The sequence below is a fragment of the Scatophagus argus genome, chromosome 13 (assembly GCF_020382885.2).
Source record: "Scatophagus argus isolate fScaArg1 chromosome 13, fScaArg1.pri, whole genome shotgun sequence".
In the NCBI taxonomy this organism is placed as follows: domain Eukaryota; kingdom Metazoa; phylum Chordata; class Actinopteri; family Scatophagidae; genus Scatophagus; species Scatophagus argus.
This window is the reverse complement of record NC_058505.1, coordinates 12,450,241-12,464,500: the sequence shown is the minus strand read 5'-3', so window position 1 is coordinate 12,464,500 and position 14,260 is coordinate 12,450,241. Positions and strand designations below refer to the sequence as shown.

The 14,260-nt window shown below is 41.8% G+C and overlaps 1 protein-coding gene across 4 annotated transcripts in view; it reads right to left on the bottom strand.

Moving 5' to 3' along the window:
- Positions 1 to 1,113: 1,113 nt before the first annotated feature.
- The window catches only part of LOC124069752 (ephrin type-B receptor 1-B), a 145,749-nt gene continuing 132,602 nt past the window's right edge, over positions 1,114 to 14,260 (bottom strand). For all 4 annotated transcript variants that reach the window (XM_046409164.1, XM_046409163.1, XM_046409165.1 and 1 more), the window contains exons 13-17: positions 9,427 to 9,576; positions 7,256 to 7,449; positions 6,112 to 6,267; positions 3,789 to 5,258; positions 1,114 to 1,666 (exon numbers count right to left, since the gene is read on the bottom strand). In XM_046409164.1, coding sequence (XP_046265120.1) covers positions 5,150 to 5,258; positions 6,112 to 6,267; positions 7,256 to 7,449; positions 9,427 to 9,576 — 609 coding nt within the window. In that variant the 3' untranslated portion in view covers positions 1,114 to 1,666; positions 3,789 to 5,149. The remainder of the gene's footprint in view (positions 1,667 to 3,788; positions 5,259 to 6,111; positions 6,268 to 7,255; positions 7,450 to 9,426; positions 9,577 to 14,260) is intronic.

Below are 14,260 nucleotides of genomic sequence, written 5' to 3'. Positions count from 1 at the left end.
GTTGGTAACATCCAGTGGTACACCTCTAAATACCCCTCAACTCACCCTGCACTACATTGGTGGTCAAAAATGCCTTCTCAAAAGCAAATGCTTGTCATTTCTGAGTTACTATGTAGTCATGGCAGTGCAATATGGCAGATGCTATGGAAAAGGACCAGCTCACTCTGGAGATATAAACATTCATTCTCAGGTAACAAGACCACAGCAATTCTGAGACTGGTTATTTCACACTAATGCACAGCTACATCACACCTGGAGAGAGGATGAAAACAGACTGGAAACTTTTAACCAAAGAGGGCAGTGAACGGCCCCTTTTCATCCTTGTGTTCAGTCACTTTTTAATCCAAAGATCTCCACGATTTCATCAGCACCGTGTCTAAGACTTTGTAGGGAAACAACAGATGCTTTCACCACTTCTTCACTGACATCACTGCATACACCCTCATGAGAGGACAAAATGACAAGTGAGTTTGTTTAATCATTCCAAACTTTAAAAGATGGAAAACTGACTGCTTTGTGAAACTTTGTTGGATTCCTCTCTGTTTGGCACAGGTGCTTCGCAGCAGTCCCTCTGCTAATATGAAGTTGGATATTACTGTATTAATCTGTTCGAGTCAATAGACAGCTATAGAGGAATGCTGAGAGTTGGATACATCCCCATATCATTTGACTTACCTCATTAACCATATCATTACTGAGAAACAGGCTTCGTAGTGTGTGAAAAGTGCTCTAAAAGTCTCTGGCAATTGGAATTTACAAGACTACTGTGACTGCTTGTGTATTTGTGTAAAAGTGCGTGTTTGAGGCCCAGATAAGAGTCTAGATTGGAGGATAATTTCCACTAGTTTGTCAAAATATTGTCACTTTTGTTGGAGAGTTATTTTTTTGGGGTTCGAGTGACGGCTCATTTATTAGTGGCTGATGGCTTTTAGCACGTGCTGCCAGCCAGACTGGCAGTAACAAAAATCTGTTTATTTCCTTATCCATTATGAAACCAAGCATTAGACGTCACACTCGTGCACAGTGCTGACAGTAGTGTCACTGGATAATAACCCTTCCTCTCTGCTTTCTTGACTCATCATTAATGAAAACAGAATTATCGCCCATTGACTCACAGACCATAAAGTGATTGACTTGTTTTCCAAGGCTTTTATTGAGTGCATTTTAGTACAATAGTTCTCAGAAAGTTACAGCTTACAAACTCTTGACACGTACTCATCACAATTTACAAGTGATAGCTATACAGAAACAAACAAAAAAAGGAAAATGTTCACACGCTTAAACAATGTACCTGTGCACAAATGAATGTCTGTACACATAAATGTGCCTGCTATGCACATATATTCTCTCTCTCTCTCTCTCTTACACACACACATACGTATACACACACACACACACACACACACAAATAAACTATGACATGTGCACACTCATATTCAGCTCCACCATCCATTGTGTACCACAGGGGAGGTTGTGGGTGGTATCCTGTTACGGTTCCATTTCACCAGGTCTTTCTCCTCAATGGCTGCCCACAGCATTCACTATCTGTGTGTGTGTGTGTGTGTGTGTGTGTGTGTGCATACGTATTTGTGCAAGTGAATGTGTGAGCATGAAGTGCAGTGTGTATGTTGGTTTATATGTGCGTGTAAATCTACAAGTCCACAGTCTGAAACAGAAGGGAAAAGAAAAGAATGGAGTGGTTTATTGGGTTTAGTTTTGTAGGGTTTCATGTCAGGTCATTTTCAGGTGAACACGGCTTCTACTGTTCTAACCTATAAATGACAGGCATGAAATCAGCTACTAAAAGGACTGTTGGTCACTTCTCTGACAGTTACAGCACCATGAAACATTTAACAAGCTCTGTTCTTGTGTTTTGTATCAGTGTGTGATGAATGGCTTCCATATGAAACAGCTTTCAGAGAGGAATGGTAAACTGCCTCTCCATTTGTCACACTGTAGTGTCATTACAGTCAGATATTTAGAAAGACAAACAGAGCAAATGGGAGAAAAAAAAAAGAATTACACTGTTGCATAATGAACATATTCTATCATCTCATTCACAGGCTCTTGGGTTGAAAAGCAAATACATGAGACTGAGCTCAATAGAGGACTAATGCATTCAAATTAAATCATTGGCTTCAGTGAAAGGGATTTATGCCGATCTCAAGGAGCATGTGATTATATTTAGGCATACTTGGTAAATCAATGACTTGAAGAATTGAAAAGAAAATTTGATTTTGTCCATGATGCAACCCAGTTGTTTGATTACAATATTTTCTATTACCAAAGTATACCAAAGAAATGAACATTTAGATAAAGCCAAAATGTTGCTACATAGACCACACTGCAAGTTGACAGGGGCTGTTACACTTCAATGAACAAACTTTCTTCGATCCAACCATCCTTTCTTTATGCCATTTCTGTCATGTATTCCCACTGTAAACTGACCAGTCCCCCTTTTTCTATCACATATGCACACACTCTTGGACCACTACCCACCTTCTCTACATTAAGCATCAGCTAGATGCAAGAATAACATAATTAACAGTTGCTTCAGTGTATGTGTGTGTATGTATTTGATTTTTGACGCTCCCATCAGTCTCCCTTCCCGTGGCTGATCAGATGCCTGTCAGACAGGGGTCCCAGCAGGTGTTTGCACCCCTGCCTGAGCCCACTGGAGCATGAAGCCAACCATTTCTCAGGCTGGCCTTGGCCAAGCCCAGCCCAGCCCAGCCTGGGCCCAGGACAGCTTGGTTACACCCAGGATAAATGAGCTGGAGGTGTGCCAGTCAGCAGGAGTAGCCAGGGAGAGGGCAGTACAAAGGAGGAGGCTGACTTGAGGGGGGTGAGTATACTTAATAATCTGCTAATGGGCCTGCCATCAATTTCTAATTTTGGATGCATGGTGGTTAGAGCTGTCGTCACTCATGTCATTTCAAACAGGGGCAAAAGGGATTTCAGCAGGGTCACAGCTACTGCACAGAATTGATACTACAATAGCTCATGATAATTGTCTGTGAGCTAAGAGACTTTGCTGCCATGGGTGTATGTCAAAGGACTATTGCCTCAGGAACACTCAATTCCATTTGCTTTCAGTTTTAAAGGCCAGTGTTGTTAACATTATGTCACCGGAAAGAAAGAAAAAAAAGTAAGATGAACAGCCAAACCAATCCTAGTCATCACCAAGCTGTCCTGAAGTTGTTGCCACTGTTACGCCATCACATTGAAGTGATCAGTCATGCCGCAATCATAAAGTACCATCCCCTTACTTCAAAAAGAGAAGTCATCCTCGTGCATCACACACTACCCTCAAAATATTTTCTTGCAAACAGTACAGTGTAATTTCATAAATAATCATCCATGGCATCCCTCTTGAATCATATATTCATGAAACTGTGGCCCAACAGCACTCAACCTGCCAATTCAGATGGCAGTAGCGCATAGTTAGAAGGCATAGATTTGCCCAACAGCTTAGCTACAGCAGCCCATAGAAGGCTCTGCTACATTGTTCGCAGGGTGCCAGTGTGGGATGTTTAAGTCTGCGTGTTCAGTGGAATGGCATCAAGCGTCTGTTGGCAAACCTCAGCCCAGATGTTCATTTTCGCTGTGTGGAGAAGTGATGCTGATTCACTCCGTTTTACAGCACCTTGATTAGCTACTCTCCCATGCATTTCAAGCTTGCAGCAAATTTTTCTTTGCTTGAGATATTTGCGGCACCCGTGAGAGAGACTAACTGGATTAACCCGAAATAAAATCTACCAAACGTAGAGCAATTTGTTGGTACTTACCATGGATGTGGGCCAGCCAAGGTGTGGGGTTTCCTTCCTCTGGATGGTGCTGAGAAGTCCCAACACAAACAACAACAGAACAAAAAGAAATAAAAACATAAAACATATCTGTACAAGTAAGTGCTCACCAGCAAGAGACAGCATGTGTACACCCACATTAAACATGATCTCTGATAATATGGATATTTTGTCAATTATTTTAACTCCTACAGCAATTTTCATAGTGATTTACAATGCCAGTTCTTCACCCACAATTCCTTCAACGTTTTCCAAGTTAAGATTCAGTCGGGATTGTCCTTGTGCCCCTGGAACAGGGAGACGTACAACCCGGTGTCCATTGTTCAGTTGTCCGAAGGGAACCGGGGCACAGTAGAAATCTACACATTGTGTCTATCACAATCTAGTCAACAAACATGTCTTTGCCAAAAATGCAAGCAGAGAGTTCTGTACATACATATTCATACATTACCACCTTCAATATGAAGGTTTATTATGAAAGATATAATCATATTTAGCAAGAGATAAACATATTTATATTATCAGAATCTGGGTGGGGCTGGTTTAGAAGTCCTTTGGCAAGGCCTTCCACCCAGGACTCCACAGGTAGTGTTAAAGTTAAAATACAAGTGGGCGGCATCTTGCTATAGTGATAAAACAAACAGATGGTATAAGACAAAAATATAACTAGCTCTGAATTTTCACCAGTCTATTTACGATACATTTTTCAAATTCTTCAAACAAGCAAATGATGACGTGAAAGTCGAAAATGGTGCTCCACTGTACATCCCTGTATGCTTCTCCCTTTAACTATTCCTACTGGTAATTGCTTTTTCTTCTGGGACATATTTCTGGCCAGGTCAAGGCATCTTCATTGTACACAATGACGACGGTTAAATCACAGGTCACACATTGTTTCTAAATGTCTCACACTTCTGTTTACAATTTTAATATCTTCAAGTCCAGAGAATATAGAAGCACAATATCACTCATTTTACCATACAGTCTGTAATTGTGAGAGATTCCCTGTGTCAGTGTCTGATTGTTGGAGTTATTTTGGTTTACAGTGACATGAATCGCAGTCAGTATAACCACAGCAACTCATGTCTATCTTCCTCTTATGGATAAATGGAGAAACAGTATCAAGTCTGGACCCTGAACTCCTGGCGTGGATTGTGTGAAGTGTGATAGCTGATATCCATGTGGTAGTGTAGACCCTGGTCTCCTGTTGTCATCGTAGTGGATTAGATTAAGACGATAGTCTCGACTCTGGCGCGTTCCGATGGATCAGGGGTCATTCGAAGGCTCCCATTGTTATTGGTCCTACGAATGCTGCCTGTTCCGTGGCACAGCGCCCCCTGTAGTCATGCCATAGTGGTAGGTGACTGGCTTATCTGAACCCTCATGGACTGGATATTACTGAGGATCTTCTTCTGGTGGCCTGCCAGGGTCACTCCTATTCGCAGCAAGTCCCTAGGGAGAAAGGCAGAGAGTAAAAAAGTGAAAAGCAAGAACATATTTTGAAGCAATAAAGGAAAGGATTTCCATCATATTGAAGATGGAATGGATCATTTGAGTATGAAACAGATGCACTAGCAAAAAGTGCATCATATTACCATCATTTTCTGCTGCATTTACAATCCTAACATCACTAAATATGAAAGCACAATTTCAGGATGGAAAGCTAGTAGCAATGAACAGAAAACACAAATTTACAAAATTAATCACTTGAGAGGAGCCTAAGTAATGCATGTTGCTTTGCATTGCAAAGAGATCGCATAAATGCCACCTAGCCTGAAGCGTACATTTTTAATAAAAAATGTTGGATTGATTTTACATTTTCACATAACTGTGTAGACCAGGCAACATTGTTAATTAAAATAAATGAAGTGCAATATTTGTGTCTATTGGTACTACAAGTACTACAACAAGTGCTGTCATGACCCATGGTTTGAAATATTCTACATAAACAGCGGTGAACAAATATGCATCTTAACAATGTGTATGTAAATACTGTACATCATTATTCATATTGGAAAACTGCTCATGGAAAATCTTTAATTATTAGATAATAATCATAATTCTTGCAGAGCACAGATAGACCTCGATGACTGTTATTTTCTCCAATAATGAGCTTTTGCTCATATTTCTTTATGCATTACCCACACAGGTTTTACTTTGATCTAATCATCTAAAGACTTGAGTCATAGGATGCATTCATGCTAAAAATACACACACTTGATGCTGAATCATTTTATATAAGTATGCCCATCAAGTGCCATATGGCTCTGAAACTCTTCATTGGCGTATGAGCAGGTGAACTCACTCTGAGGTCATTTGAGCCACCAGCTGCAGGGATGTAAAGCCTGAGTTGAGGAAGTTGTCTCTGTACTGGCTCATCTTGATGGCAGCGAGCCAGTCCTCTACTGAGCTGAAGGTGTTGAAGTCAGGTATGGATCTGTCCAACAGTGGCTGAGAAGGCCTGGAGGAAGGAGAGCGAAGGAGAGGGGTAAGAGGACGTATATAGCAGGGCTTTGATGCAATATTAAGCAAGAAGGATTGAAAGAGACGGAGAAAAAATTGGGGTTATGATGTTTGCATGGGTGTGTGTGTGGGAGGATACCAGATGGGGAAGGAGAAAGAGTGTGTGTGTGTACGTGTGTGCTGTGTGAATAATATATTCTGACCCCTTCCATTTTTACCTAGCGAAAGAGCAAAAGCAGTAAAGAGATTCTAGTCCAAATATCCATCCCTTCACCTGAATGCCAAGCACCACTCATTACCTTGCTGATACTATCCCTACAGTGAAGGATGGTATTGTCATGCTTTTCATTGTCACTGAAGAAAATCATGCTCCATTGCACAAAATCAAACTCATGCATGGCCAAAAGTTCACCTTCAAACATGGCAGCTATTCCAAAGCACACAGCCAAAACAAGTGGCTTCAGGACAAGTCACTGAATGACCCACAGTGGCCCAGCCAAAGCCTGGATATTGGAATGAAAAATCTGTGAAGAAACCTGAGGTTCGCAGTTCACAGAAAGTCCATAGCCAATCTGGCTGAGCTTTAGAGTATCTTTGAGGAATGGTGGAAGAAATTGTCCAAACAAGGTATGCATGCAGTTTCAAATGAATCAGGCACAATGGTGCCTTTACAAAATGATACACACAACATTCTGCATATGCATATGTAAATTATGTTTCTAAAGCCAGTATGGAGTCAGGTTGAATTGGAGAATCATACGCAGCACGAAAAAGATCCTGAGGAGGAAAAGTTCAAGTTTGATGCAATCACCAGTAATACATACATGTTTATTTTATGAGGGGATAGGAAGTAAGCATATGAGTGCTGTGTTGGTTTGTGCAGACAGCCTGTGTAAATACTGTATACCAGATCAAAAGCATATTTGTGTGTACTTAATGTCCACTTCAGGGTGAATGTGTGCTGTTGAATAAGTGTTTTTACTTACACTGCAGGGATGTTGGCTACAGCTTTGAGGCTGGTGGGGTTACGGATCATCTTGTCCAGGGTGCTGACGATGTCGGTGAAGCGGGGTCGTACATTACGGTCCTTCTGCCAACAGTCCAGCATCAGCTGGTGCAGGGCACTGGGGCAGTCCATAGGCGGTGGCAGACGGTAGTCCTGTTCAATAGCATTAATTACCTGGGAAAGAAAGGGTAGGAAGGGGAAATTCTGGTTATATAATTCTGAAAGTGAGATAACTGTCCTAAAATAAAATCCTAATTTTATGTACCACATTCCAATATTACAACTAATTTCTCTCATTTAGTGTTTTTCCACAACCTGGCTGCTTGTCAATAATACACCTCATCAAAAACAAAGTACTAATTTGACTGAGTTTTCAGTGACTGATGACATTAAGCACATCCGATTTGTAATCCTGACACGCTCATCCCTGCCTCAACAACATCCTCACCAGCACTCCAACTCAACCCCGCACCGACACACTCCCTCTGGTCACTCAAGAGACAGTTAGCATTCAGGCTGATGTGCCCTTCTTCTTGATTCTAGCCAATCACATGTCACTCTTGGAGGACAGAGCAAGGAAAGAGACAGAAAGAAAAGCAGAGGCAGTGCCACTGTAGAGAGAAGTCGCCGGGGAATGGGCAGATTGCATATAATTAGCACTGAAGTACAGCCACTTGACACATGTCTTTTAAAGGCTGCACAGGCTATCCTAGCCTTGTTAAAGAGAAGTTACGACTAAGAGTTTCAGAGTTCGAGTAAAGTGTTTTGTAACAATTGAATGAAGTTCACTCGGAACTTGGAGACTTAGGCAGAAGTGGAGTATCTATAATTCAATGACAAACTCTCACACTCCACACCTTATTTGTTAGCCATAATACATGACTGTAATAAATTTATGAACAATGAATTCAAAATAAATACATTACATTAAAATAAAACATGTTTAATCTGCATTTATCTGCACTGAACCTGGCGCTCGCCCATAGCTACCTCACCCCTCCGTACTGTCTGCAGATGTAATCTTTTCTTAAAAATGCATGGTTGCGAGATAAGGGTCTGGTGTGAAATCAAGTGATAAAGATACTATCATTAAAAATTACAGGGTGCTCTGTAGGTTGCCCGCTCCACCCTGAGTGCAACTCAGCAAAATCTTGACAAATGGTGCATACAAAGAAGTGTTTTTTTGTGTGTGTCTGTGTGTGTGTGTGTGTGTGTGCATCTGTGGACTGAGCAGCCGGACATGCTGAGCAGTGCCAGTCCTCTTCTCTGCATTAGTCCCACCAGGCAGTGTTTGCTGCTGGCCCACTGAGGCAACATCTGCTGGGTTGGACGGTCCTCGTGGAGCAGGGTCCATAGAGGCCTGATGGTTGGCTAGTTGTCTCACTAAAGGAGCTTAGGGAGAGAGACCTCACTATATCCAACGGTTGTGTGTGTTTGTGTTGGTGCTTGAGTGTTTGTGGGATTCTGGGTGTGTGGACCTTATCCAAACGGACATGGGGAACAAAGCAGAGCCCTCAGCAATCATTCATTGCTCTCAAAAGGCAGCCAGGAAGGAAAGGGGATAGTGTGTGAGACTGTTTCCATAATAAGTCTGCTTTCAAAGTCAGAGTCAAGGACATCTTCAACGATGATGCTATGAGATTGGAACTGATAAAAAAATGTGTGATTTATTACAGCTTCCTCTCTTATGAGTTATCCTTGATTATCTATGGGGTGAAAAGACAGTATAACCACATCCGCACAGAATTGGCCATCATATTAATGAGGCAGATTATTCAGATTCAAACTTGTTTTTTACTGCATGGAAGTTGAGAAAAGTGTTAACACTCAACGTAAATGTTCCTTTTTATGATCCTTCTTAAAGCTTGCATGTCGTTTGAACTTGCTTGGAAACTGCAACCTTCTAGAAGAAGGTGCTCGTATAGTGGTGAGGCACTGATGCGGAGTGGAGTGGATGTAACCTTAAAAGGCAACACATTTTGTTGACAATTGCCCCTTTCTGCCTGCCCTGTCAATCAAAATTGCTGTTCTCTCCAGAACCTGAATATTTATCTCACTAATCTCAGCATCCTGTTTCAAAATGAAATGCATTACATTAAGAAAACAATGATTTGATTTCATGGTTCTTTTGAAGTTTATACATAAACTCACATCCTGGTTGGACATGTCCCAGTAAGGCCTCTCTCCAAATGACATTACTTCCCACATGACGATGCCATAGCTCCACACGTCACTGGCTGAAGTGAACTTTCTGTAAGCGATGGCCTCTGGTGCTGTCCACCTCACTGGGATCTTCCCACCCTGAAAGAAGGAGGAAGGCACAAACACAGTCAGAGGATGAAATAACAGAAATGCCGGAGTTCCAAAACAGCTCATTATTTAGTAACATTTTTGTCAGTTGTCACACATTTGAGTTAGTCATTACCCTCAACACTGCTGCACTCCACTGTATTAGCCCATCTCTGTAACTCTTAATCCCCTTCATCCACCCAATATTTCAATCCTCCAACAGCCAAAATATCTACATGATTCTGCCTCTTTTTCAGTGGCGAATCCCAACAGCGTTCGCCCTTCACACATCGACCAACATCACATTTAGCGTCTCCTTTCCCCACAGCACTGTTTGGATAAAGGAAGATGGGCTCGGGCTTCTGCTCGTATGTCGAGCGTGTCTGCCTGTAATTGGGCTACCTGGGCCTCAGGCATGCCACGCGCCCTGTTGACTGAAATTGACAGCTGCTTGTTTAAGATTCTGTACACACCCTCACACAGACACAGCTGGGAACATATGCACGGGCACAGACAGAGATGATTGTGCGTGCACACAAACAGACAGACACACATAAATCCCTATTTGTGCACCCCCCCTCCTCCACAGCACCTCCCTTATATCTGAGTTGAGCTCGCCACCGGTTTAATAATGCCAATTAGCTGAACCTGAGCATTTGCAGATAAGCCACTGTTGGAAACAAACCCAAACCCAGAGAGCAACCTACACAGACCACACTGTTCCCTGCTCATTCTGTGAGAGCAAGAAGAAGAGAGGAGTCAATGAAGGGAGGGAGAGAATTAGAAAAAGAGGGGGAGAAATTAGTGATAGTTGAGGCTACAGAAAATAGCTATTCTAAGGTGTTTTCATAATCCAAGCTAAAGTTTAACAAGCTGGACAAAAATAATCATAAACAGGCTTGCTTATGAGTTTCCCTGTATGTTTGCAATTACAATCATGTAGGTGTTACATGTCAGTGCTGTGTGGCAGTGCAGAGGTGGAAAGGCTGAGCTCTTTAATGAGCACCTCTTCAGGGTTTGACCTTTAAGCAGCTGCTGACCCTGAAAAGAGATTTAACATCTGACCCTGAATGGAGACTGCTGTTGGGACACACTGCAATACATACAGGTGTTACTCAGCTCTCACTACGCACACCAGGCAGCACAGAAAAAGACTTGAGACATTGAGAGGATCAGGCAGTGGTGCAGTGTGTGGATGTGAATGTGTGACAGACAGAGAAAATGAGAGAACAAGAGAGATATACGGAGAAGAAGGGATCAATAGACGAATAAAGGCTGTCTAAGCCCCAGCGACTTCAATGGCTCTCTCATATCTCAGACTAGTTCATATGTGGATCACTTCATCTAAACTGAGACCCCAGGACACTTTCTTTTGCTCTTTCCTTTGCAAACAAAGCTATGCAGATACAAGCCAAACCTTGTATCATCGCTACAAAAGCAGGAAAAGACCAATCCCCGTTTTTTGTCATCCGTCACTCTGTCAGAGGCAGTGCTTCAAGTCAATTAATTTGTTTGGACAAACACACATAAGATGAAAAATGAACAAATAACTGCAGAATAACATGGGAAAAAAGCTGCTCCAAGCAAAATTCCATCTATTACAGCCTCCCTTTATCATTACTTACTCCCCTTACATCCATTGCTCCGTACATCTGGTCTCATGCCCCAGGACCCTGTTGGGATATGAGCTGAGTGTCACTGAAATGGCCTCAGCAAAGATACAGGCTCCACAAGAAGCTCCCTGTGCGCCTCCAATGAGACAGACTTTAGTAATAACATTTCCAAGGCGGGTGAGTCAGAGGCAGCTATGCAAACCCTTAGTAATTACTGCTGTGGGCCAGTGATAGCTCTGCCAAAATCCTGCTTTAATAACATGAAGGGCTGAACAGCTCATGCATATAGGCAAGAAGGCAAAAACATAATAAAAAGCATTTGATTTTTTTTCAGCAAAAAGAGTGTTAATACCACGGGGAATGAGTCGGGGGGAGGGAGGGTTGTAGAAGTGATGATGGGAATTAAAACAGACCTAGTGTCAACACAAAAGCATGAGTGCTGAAGCCTCAAAGCATGCGAAAAGCTGTTTGGATATGGTATATTGTGTTGGCTACTGAAAAAGGAAAAAAAAAAGCTTTTTGTTTGCCTCGAAGTGAAATATCGCCCTTAACATAGAATTCACACTGTCCACTACTATATCGGACAGTTAGCACCGCCACTGCAGCTGCAGAACTATGAGGCCTTGAGAGGAGTAATCTATAATGATATGAACTGATATTTTGCAAATCGATAGTCGATGGGTCTTTTCTGGTTGATAGATGTCCCACATCCTGCACGTGGACAACACATCCAGCCATGTTTGTACACAGAACCTTCATCCAGCCCATCTCGAGCAGATGCAGGAGTGTGCTAGCACCCTTATATCACCAGAATGAGGTTACAGTACGTGATTGGTTCCACCTGGTTGTGACCAGCTGTGACAGCTAGTGATATGTCTGGAGTCTGACTGCAACAGAGATGTGCTGGGACTGTCAGGTTAAGCGGTATCACTGTGAGACGAGTGTGTTCCAGTGACAGCCATGTCTGAAAAATGAGGGATAAACATGTGGTGGCCATGTAATGTGTACTTTCTGCTGTCTGTTATGGTGTCTTGGCCCAGTGATATGTGTGTGTGTGTGTTTGTGTGTTTGCACATGTGCAAAAACTGATGCTCATAGCAAGGATATGAAACACCTGTCATGTCTTTGCAGTGGCTTGAACTATTCATCCACCAATGTGTCAGATACCTAAATGCAGACTGTCACTGACATGCTGCTGCAGAATGTAGCAAAGTAATATCTGAAGCAAATAAACCTGTCAGAGCACAGTCATCATTAACATGCAGGTTTATCCCTGATAAACCTACTGTAATTGAAAAAGAAAAGCCCAGTGTTTGTTGTTGCTTTTACTAAGTTTTTTTTTTTTTTACTTCATGGAAGCTATTTAGAGATTACAAATAAACTGTCTTCTTCATCTGGAAGACAAATATGTAGATATCCCTTTCCCTGTCTTTTTTTCTCCCCGTTTCTCCTTTCTTTTACGCCTCCCAACTTCAGTAATCCATTTCCAAACAATGCACACCCAAGTAGACTTGAGCACATTTACTTAGGCTTGGAAGAGTGCTCCATCAACATCCTTTTAATGAAATCTTGAGAGCAACGATCTGCCCTGGATGTCTGCCCAAATAGAATGAGAAAGAGAGTGTGAGGGATGGAGAGAGGTAGAGTGACATGGAGAGATGAGAAGAAGAATAGCGGAAGCAAAGAAAGGGAGTGAAGCTTGGTGACAGAGATGTTGGTTTCTCAGACACCCATGGGAATGTCTGGGGGAGAGAAAGACACGGGTCTTTCACCATGTAGACAATGGAGCCACGCAAAACTGGAGGGAAGTATTTGTCAAAGTTTTATTTTTTGTTCCAAAGATCCCAAATATTTCCAGATAAGGCTAAGAACTCTTGGAGGCCTTTTGTTTTTTTGTTTTGATTAACAAATGAACTCTAAAAATTTCTCTGTACTGTGCGGGAAGATAACTGTGGGGAATGAAAAAATGCAGCACACCCAGAATAGCCCCTCATCATTGCTTTACTTCTGAAAAAACATTGCGATCAAGATTAAAATAACTGTGCTTCATGTTTGCAGGAGCCTTCTGTCTGTAGCTTTCTGATCCCATTACAAAAATAATTGCTGCAAGAAATGGAAAACCTTTCAGGTTACACTATAAATTACCACGCAGACATTGTATAATTTAAGTGATATGTTTTATTTATCAGTTACTAGAGAGAGACTGTGCTTAGAAATGAGAAATAGGCTTATCTTAAGATTGATGCCATTGACTAGTATACAACTATAACTGTGTCCCAATAATCTAATAATCTCTGGTAAAAAAGCAGGAGGAAAGTCAACATAGTGAATTCATAACATAATAGATGTTACGTGTCTGATGTCGTTAAAAATGTTCAACACTTCTTTATCATTCCAGTACTCTTTTTTGACAGTATATGTTTGCTTAATTAGCCAGCCAGCTGCAGTCTGAATTCAAGGACCTTTTGTGACAATTTCAAGTGATAAATCTGCTACTCGCAGTCGTGTGCTTTTGCTCACCGGTGGAGTTACAGTTTACATCCATGTCTCTCCAGTCTCATGTAATATTTGTGGCGACTGACAGAGAGCTTTGTCACATGGTGCAACTGCAATCATCTAAAGCTCAGTCTCAGCAAAAACCCATGAGCTGTGGAATACAATGCTTCAAACATGAATGTTGCTGGAAAAGAAGCTACAAACTCTAAAACATGAATGTTCATCATCATTTTATCCCATTAGACATCTGTGTAAAGTCACAGTGACCTTGACCTATGACCACACTCTAATCAGTTCATCCTCAAGTACAAGTGGATGTTTATAGCAGATTTTAAGAAATTCTCTCAACACATTCCTGAGATATCGCATTCACATAGACAGACAGACGGACAGCCAGAAAACATCATGCCTCCGTGACCACTTCTGTCATGGGGGGGGGGGGGGGGGGGGGGGGGCGTCATTTGTTTGTCATGAAATGATAAATTTTTTAAATAAGGAGTATTACTGCTCTATTTAGATATCATATTTAATTAAGTATTTTAAAAGTCAATTACAGCCTAATTAGACTTGAGAGAATGTCAGCTTTG